Source organism: Argiope bruennichi, chromosome 2 (genome assembly GCF_947563725.1).
Source record: "Argiope bruennichi chromosome 2, qqArgBrue1.1, whole genome shotgun sequence".
In the NCBI taxonomy this organism is placed as follows: Eukaryota; Metazoa; Arthropoda; class Arachnida; order Araneae; family Araneidae; genus Argiope; species Argiope bruennichi.
In genome coordinates this window covers 140437217-140445570 of record NC_079152.1, presented here as the reverse complement: position 1 = coordinate 140445570, position 8354 = coordinate 140437217, and the positions used below count along the sequence as shown (strand labels likewise).

Below are 8354 nucleotides of genomic sequence, written 5' to 3'. Positions count from 1 at the left end.
TATAATTCGAAATACAAAAATCTTAAGTGCGGACATTATCGATGAGTATTTGAGAACTCATTTTATTCGCGCCTTTGACTAAATCCAAAGTTTTATGCCCCCTCAGAGGGACACCCTCTTTAATTCTAACAGGCTTCATGACCCTGATATACCCTAGTGATATGGTCTGTCTTCCAGATACTGATCCCCACAGTTTGTTACTATCTGTTGTCTTTCTTCTTTCTCTCGACGGTATGCGAGGAAGCTCTCCATGAGAAACTGCCGCCGCTCTGTTTGCTTCTTGGTTCTCAGGGTCAGGCAATAAACCCATGTGTTGGCCGAGTGGTGCACTGAGGTCCCCGATGTATCAATCGGCTGATTAACTTGCCACCTGAGTGGTTAATCTGCTAGAGATCAAGTGAAATGGTCGTTTCTTAGGCTTATCGTTAAGTGTGGTCACTGTCCCGGAAGGTGGCTCTGAGTGTATAGGTTTCGGCTAGCACTAATGTAAGCGCCAAGGCTGGCGATGTCCAGGGCCGTACCTGCATTCCCTTGTTGGGCTGCGTAGTGGACTGTGCCGTAGGGTCTGAATTTCTATCAATGTCGTATCTGGGGAGAAATGAGCAAAACCATATGTGCTCCCTTCAGAGGGCATCGATATTGCATCGATTTCTCAAAATGACTTCCCAACGTCCTTATCATTCGAAAAAATTCAGATTCCAAACAAACGTTCCATGGTGTGTCTCCATTTCTTTGTGGAAAAGGTTTATATCTAGAACCAAGGAGATGTGAAAGCCATTTAGAAACTGAAATCTGGGGATCTTCTGCTGGAAGTTAGATCGTCGAAACAAGCTAAGCAGATTGTAAACCAAAATTCTTTGTCAACTGTACCTATTTTTGTTAGTTCTCATCCAAAGTTAAACTCAACCAAATACCCTTCAGGGAATTGTTCAATGTTCATGAAAAACTGAAAACTGAAAAGTCAAGGAGTGGTTCATGACCGACGCATTGCACGTAAAGGGACACGACGTAAGGGATGGCCATCTGATAAGCACAAAACACGTCCTGTTGACTTTCGTTCTCGTGTAACTCGTGTTCATTCTCCTATTCCCGTGCATTTCGTTTCGTAACTCGGGTTCAAAATTGCCTGAACACATCTAAACAAGATATAGGTGATGGTCTGTCAGAGAATATATGCCGAACCCATTGAGATGCTTCCAATGCCAAAGTTTCAAGCATTCTAAATCTTCCGGCCGCGGGGCACTGACATGTGCCCGCTGTGCGAAAGTTGGCCATAACAGCACTGATTGCACTGCTAAAGAAAAGTGTTTCTATTGTAAAGAGGAAATTACCTCATTCTTCAGAAACTGTTTAGTTTGGAAGAAGGTAAAAGAAATTATATCTTCAAAAATAAAAAATAACATTTCCTACATTGACATCCGAAAGCTTGTAAAATCGAAAACACTTGAATCTGGAAATAGTTAAGCTTTGGTGGTAAAGAAGCTACCGTTACAATATCCATTCTACTGGAATCCCTGGCGTGACCATAATATGATTCAACCCTATTGCGCATTCGTTGGGGATGTCAGGAAAAAATCTCATGATCCCACGCAGTAACAGATGTAAGTTTCAGTTTCGGTTTTGGTTTAGTTTGGTTGAAGAAGCGCATGAGAACGGAACCAAAGATGGTTGTATGCTATATAAAGAATTCGTGCACGTAAAATGAAATATATGTAAATATCTGTAAATAATTATCTGTGCCAGTGTCCTCGTCCAGCAAATAAAAATGATGATAAAAATGAGAATGCTTGGATTAATGATTTTGATGTTTATGTGATTTAATTCATGTTGGAACACCTCGATTCTTCTGATTTAGAAGCTCCCTGAATGACAGGTAAGAGTGAAGTTTCTCTTACATTTTGTTATATTTGAATTTGGGTTTTAGAAATTCGAAAATCTGATATACCTGCCGGGATTTATATATATAGAATTTATATAAATAGATATAGAATTCGAGGTATTTAGAATTAGAATTGAGAAATAAGTAGAAATGGGCGTCGAAAACATTAAAAAGTTAAGAACTCCTACGAGGAGTAATTTTACAAAAACATTAAATTTCGGAAATTTTGGAAAAGAAAAATGAAGATAGATTTTTAAAAACGAATACAAAATTTTAGAGGAGATAAAACGTGTTAGAAAAACCTAAGCAAGATGTCACTATAATGAAAGCATCTGTCGATAATACTAATTATAAATATAGACTTCCAGAGCTGGAATTCAAACAATTTAGTGGAAAACATTAAATAATGGCTCCAAAGGTGAGGGCAGTTTAAAAAGATTCATGAGGTGATGCTATTGTAGATGATGGCAAATTTCAGTATTTATTGCAATCAATACAGAAGTGTTCGCCAACCTGGCAATTCGTAGAATCTTTCACGCCAGCAGGAAAAAAAATATGAGGAAGCTGCCAAGTGCTTAAAACAGCGCTTCGGAAGAGATGATTTGTTGATCGAAGTTGTCATTAGAGAGCTTCTTTCGGTGGTCATAAGCGAATCTTCAAGCGAAATCGAAAGCGAATTCTCAAGGTCAAATTATTCTCTTGTTAAACTGTACGATACTTTAGAAGGGCAGCTGAAAATATTAAAATCATCTCATACCACCAGGAGGAGGAAGCAGTTAAAGTCAGTTTAATTTGAAGAGTATTGATTAATCCATAATATTATTGTCACGATCTGACTCCATGTAAGGGTTTGGAAGCAATCACTCTCCTGTATCAAAAATATATCTTTATTTCACTACTAACAGCATCACGCACCTTGTTCTTGGGAGTTACTCTGCGTGTATTCCTTCGCACTCTCTGAGAGGCGGGAATGCTGAGTCATGCTGAGCCTCAAGGCCATTTTATGATTAACGGTGATGAAACACACTCCATACTTTGTCTCGCTCTCTCCGAAAGAATTAGAACGATCGCTACAGAGTATGCCCCCAGGGACAAAGTCACGATAACATATATACAATATATACAACTAGGATACAATGCCAAATTGCTGTATAAAAAACAGTTACATACAATATGAAATTGACATTGGTACATTTACAGATAATGGTAGGATATGCAAAATGAATGAGAATAATAATATATTATATATTAAGAATAATTATATATACAAGAATATTTGGAATTATAATGTATGCAAAATTCAATTTAATTATAAAATAATACTAGAGTACAGGTTACATTTATACAATACAGTCAGTAATTAGATGCTTGGGAAATCTGACCGTACGGCCGCATCTAGTGATACTGGACGATTTAGACGGGTTTGATGGAACAGTAGAAGACTTTTCAAGGATTGGTTTAGATTGAGAAAGTTTTGGTTGATCAGTATCGTCTGCGAGTAGATAAGCAGGTTTTATTCGATCAATTGATACTGTACTATGCTTTCCATTTAATTCAATAATGAAATTTTTATCCTTTCTACTAATAACCAAGTGGGGTCCAGTATAAGATGGTGACAGCGGAGGATTATCCTTATCTGATCTGAAGAAAATATGTGAAAAATTTTTCAATAATAGAGTGACATAAACTTTTGGGGTGCCATGAAGGGCAGTGTAAATAGGATTCAAAGACCTCATTGTGTTTATTAAATTAGTCTCATAAGTGGGGTTAATGGTTTGATTGATAGAACCGCTTGGCACAAGATCATAGGGTAATCGTAAGGTGGTGCCATAAACAAGTTGTGCTTTGGTAGCTTTAATATCTTCTTAAGAACTGAGCGCAAACCTAATAGTACTATTGGAAGTATTGCGGTTCATTTCCTGTTGTTATGTGCCTTAAGAGCACTTTCAAGATGCCTATGAAATCTCTCAACTATCCCATTCGCCTGAGGATGATAGGAAGCGCTGCGAATTCTGTTGCAGCCCAACATGCGAGTGCGTTCTCTGAACAGATTGAGCTGGAAATTTGTACCTTGGTCAGTTGTAATTGTGACTGGACATCCAAATCTGGAAATCCAACCATGTACCAAGGCCCGCCTAGTTGTTTCCGCAGTCATATCAGGCGTTGGGATCACTTCAAGCCATCTAGTGAATCTATCAATGATGGTCATGCAGAATTGATCGCCTTCGGAAGAAGGGAGAGGACCTATAAAATCTAAATGTATGTGTGAAAAGTGGGCATCTGGTTGGGCAAATGTGCCAATGGGAGATTTTGTATTCCGCGTCACTTTAGCTCGTTAGGATTTAACACAGCTGCAAACCATAGATTTCATATCTTTGCGCATGCCAGGCCATACGAATCTCTTAGCGAATAATTCGATTGAGGCTTCAATTCCTGGGTGAGAGAAGAAAAAAATATTGTTTTAAAAATTAGTTGCCACATGTTTTTAGGAACAAAAGGTCGGGGTTGTTTTGAGGTATATCACAATACAGATGAATGTCCTCAAGAGATAAATACTGTTCCTTAATTTTTAAAGAGGAATTATTGGACTTTAAAAGCTGTTGTAGTCCGTCGTTAATTGATTGAGCAGAAGCGAATTCCTTAAAATCAATTACAGTAGGGGAAATTTCATCTATTTCAATTCGAGATAGTGCATTTGCCACAGTATTTTCAGAACCCTTAATGTATCTAATATCAGTAGAAAATTGGGATATGAAACTCAAATGCCGTAATTGGTGAGGTCTATATTTTTCAGTATTTTGATGGAGGTATATATTAAAGGTTTGTGGTTAATGTAAATGACAAAAGTTCTACCTTCAAGCATATGCCGGAATTTTTTGACAGAGGTGTAAATAGCAAATAGTTCATGGTCATATGTAGACCAATTCTTTTGATATTTACTTAATTTTGATGAATAAAATGCGATTGGTTTCCACTCATTATTTGATAGTTGCATTAATGAGTCACCAACAGCTGCGTTCGAAGCATCTACCCACAAGCTTAATTTATCACCAGGTATGGGATGTCTTAAAAGCGTTGCTTTAGCAAATGCTTCTTTAGAAGCATTGAGGGAAATTATTGCAGCATAGTTCCATTGTAATTGCTCAGTAGAATTGGGAGCTTTGGGACGAGGATGTTTCTTTTTGTTTTTGTGCCTTCAAGAAATCAGAATATCAGCAATATTCTAGACAATATTCTAGAATATCAGCAACTTTAGGAATGCAACATCGATAAAAATTGAAAAGTCCTAAATAATGGCGCAATTGAGTCAATTCTAGGATACATTTTACACGATCAGACAAAGTTTAATTCCTTCCCCTTATAATTTGAATGTCAGAAATTCGATTGTAGATTTTCCAAATTGACATTTTTTAACATTTATGCACAAACTATATTCATTTAATTTTTAAATAAAATATCTAAATGTTTTAAGTGGTCATTTGCATTTTCAGAAGCAACCAGCTGGTCATCAACAAAAGCGTAAACAAATAATAAGTCCCTAGTGACCTCGTCAATAAAGTGCCGAAATGTTGATGAGGCATTGCAAAGACCAAACTGCATTCGCAAGCTCTCAAAAAGGCCAAATGGAGTGCATATTGCAGTTTTATGCCCATCATCAGGGTTGATAAGAATTTGATGGTATGCGAGATCGATGTGACTGAACATTTGTTTACCATGCAATTCAGATGTAAAATCAGCAATACAGACAATGGGATATTTGTCTTTGACGTTTTGTGCATTAAGTGCACGATAGTTATCAACCGGTCGCCATTCAATAGATCCTTTTTTAGACACCATGTGCAAAGGAGAAGAATATGAACTTATAGAAGGTCTCATATGACCAAGATGGATCATGCGCTGAAATTCAGCTTTGGCTATTTTTAGCCTGTCTGGAGCTAACTTTCTAGGTTTAGCTGAGACAGGAGGACCTTTGGTATTGATATAATGCACAGTATTTTGTTTAACAGGCTGATTAGGGTCTGGCAATTTAGTAACTGCAGGATATTTCTTTAACAATTTACCATAAACATTATTTACAAATACAGATTTTACAGAAAAAAATTGAACATAGACCTAGTTTATCTTGCACTTTTAAATTAGTAATATTATCAATTAAACGTTTATTTCTTAAATCTGGTGATAAATTAAAATGATAAAAAAATCGGCACCAATAATAGCACAAGAAACATTACAAATATAAAATGAATATGTGAAATTTCTACGTAACCAAAAATTTACTATTATAGTAACTGCCATAAGCATTTATTGTCGTGCCATTTGCGGCACGAAAGTTCTACATATCAGGTCTATATTTGTTTTTATCTTTCAGAAGCAACAATTTACCCTTAACTGGGGAGGTGAAATTTTAGGAATTAACTGGGGCGGTGCATTCTACGAGACCGCATTTCATTTACACTCAAATTAAATTTTCTAATGAATGTATTAGTATGAAAAACTGCCAATCTATTTTGCAGATATTTTTCTTGATCTATAGATATGTTTTAGAATTTTTTCGAAATATATTTTCATTGAAGAAAATAAATGCGTTGGAACATATATTTTCTTCTCAAATTATACGTTACAATAAATAATATTCTTGAAAAAACGTATTGCTTTTTACTTTTTAAATCATATTTATTTTTACAGTATATGAAGGTATATAGAAGACAATATAATGTAAAATTCAGCAATTATATGAAAAAAAAATTGACAATGGGTAATATTGGCCCTTTTTTATCGGCTTGTGTGACTTTCATAGCACGGTTTTCTAGGAAATTTTAAACATACAGGTTAAGAACTAGTATGAAAATCAACCTATAAACTCTGCATATATATCTCAAAATATATTAATATATTTTATAAATTTTTCAAAATACATTATCAGTAGAAAATTTAATTATGTTTGAACATGCATATCAGAATCAGTTGAATGCGAACTGTCATCGCAAAACTCTTCTGTACAATTATCCTTATCACTAAAATCACTATCAACTTCATTTAAAAGTGTCTGGAGCTCTGCTTCATAATAGGATCAGTAAATTGCATGATATTTCGGGGTCCAAGTTTTAGCACAATCTACTAAGCCTTGTTTATCACTGGGACACTAACAGGGAGGTGCCGTCTTAGAGACCGCGCAAAAAGAAATAACTGAATTATTTTAAAAAGCATCCTCTGAAATCGGTTAAAAAAGTGCACGTGAATTGAAGATCACAAAACAGGAAGCTACAGGGACAATCCATTCAATTGAGCTAAAAATAGAATAGGGATGACCGAAAATCCATCGCTAGCGGTCTTACAGATCGCACGTCCCCAGTTAAGGTTTAAGCTGGCGTCACTGCAAGAATCAATAAAAAAGAAATACCTGTATTATGTTCATGCAGAAAGAGATGGCGATAAGTATATCCATATAAAGTGCCCGCCACCGCTATTCTTCCTGAACAGTGCTTGTATTAATGATTTTGATGTTTATGTGATATAATTCATGTTGAAATATCTGGATTCTTTTGATTTAGAAGTTCCTGGAATGGAACTTCTAAATCAAAAGAATAACAGGTAAGAGTGAAGTTTCTCTTACATTTTGATATATTTGAATTTAGGGCCTAGAAATCCCAAAACATTCAGTGGAATCTTGCTGTTTTTCCATCTGTTAACAGCTTAAAATCCTCCAGACTATATAATAGCGTCACAGCAGAACTCTTCCACTCTATGTAGTGCGCCAATTTCTGAAATGCTCCCGATTTTGATTTAATTGGTTTTCAGTTAATAAAATACCAAAAAAAAGCTTAAAAAAGACTCACCTGCGAAAACCAATAATGTGTCTGATGCAGAAAAAGTTTCGAAGTTTTATGCAATTTCACTTCGTTTAGCCCTCATTTCTATTGAACAACATAATATTTAGATATTAAAAACTGCAACAGTAGCTTCTATTCAAACTCCTACTGTAGAATCTGTACCGCAATCTAAGCCTGCCCTCCATCTGGTAAAATCCGTCTGGTTTTCCATCTCATTCACAACAATTGATTTATAAACATGTAATTTTCAAAAATTCAAATAGTAATTTTTTTCAATATAAAGTAACGTTTTCTCGATTGAACTGTTTTATTATAATATAAGCTTTTCAGAAAAAATGATGTTACATATCACCAACTGAATTAAAATATATTCTATAAAGTAAATTAATTTCTTCTGGGAAAACATGAAAACAATACTCTCTTTTTGTTCACTTAATGGTTGGCTTATCTTGATTCTTGAGGGTAAAATTGCTATAAAGTCACTTAGGAATATTTTACCCAAAGAGGTAATGCTCTCTTTGAATATTAGAAACTAAGTGAAATAGTTTTAATGATAGTTGATAGCACTTTAAAATCTTTTATTTTTATCTTTTCTTCTCCATGCTCTTATCGTCAAAGCAAATGTAATTATATGCTTTTAGTAG

At 35.3% G+C, this 8354-nt stretch overlaps 1 protein-coding gene across 1 annotated transcript in view; it reads right to left on the bottom strand.

The window, feature by feature from the left end:
- Positions 1–4347: 4347 nt before the first annotated feature.
- Positions 4348–8354, bottom strand: part of LOC129962361 (uncharacterized) — a 137732-nt gene continuing 133725 nt past the window's right edge. Inside the window, exons 4-6 of the mRNA XM_056076108.1 lie at positions 5475–5926; positions 4886–5073; positions 4348–4550 (exon numbers count right to left, since the gene is read on the bottom strand). Coding sequence (XP_055932083.1) covers positions 4348–4550; positions 4886–5073; positions 5475–5926 — 843 coding nt within the window. The remainder of the gene's footprint in view (positions 4551–4885; positions 5074–5474; positions 5927–8354) is intronic.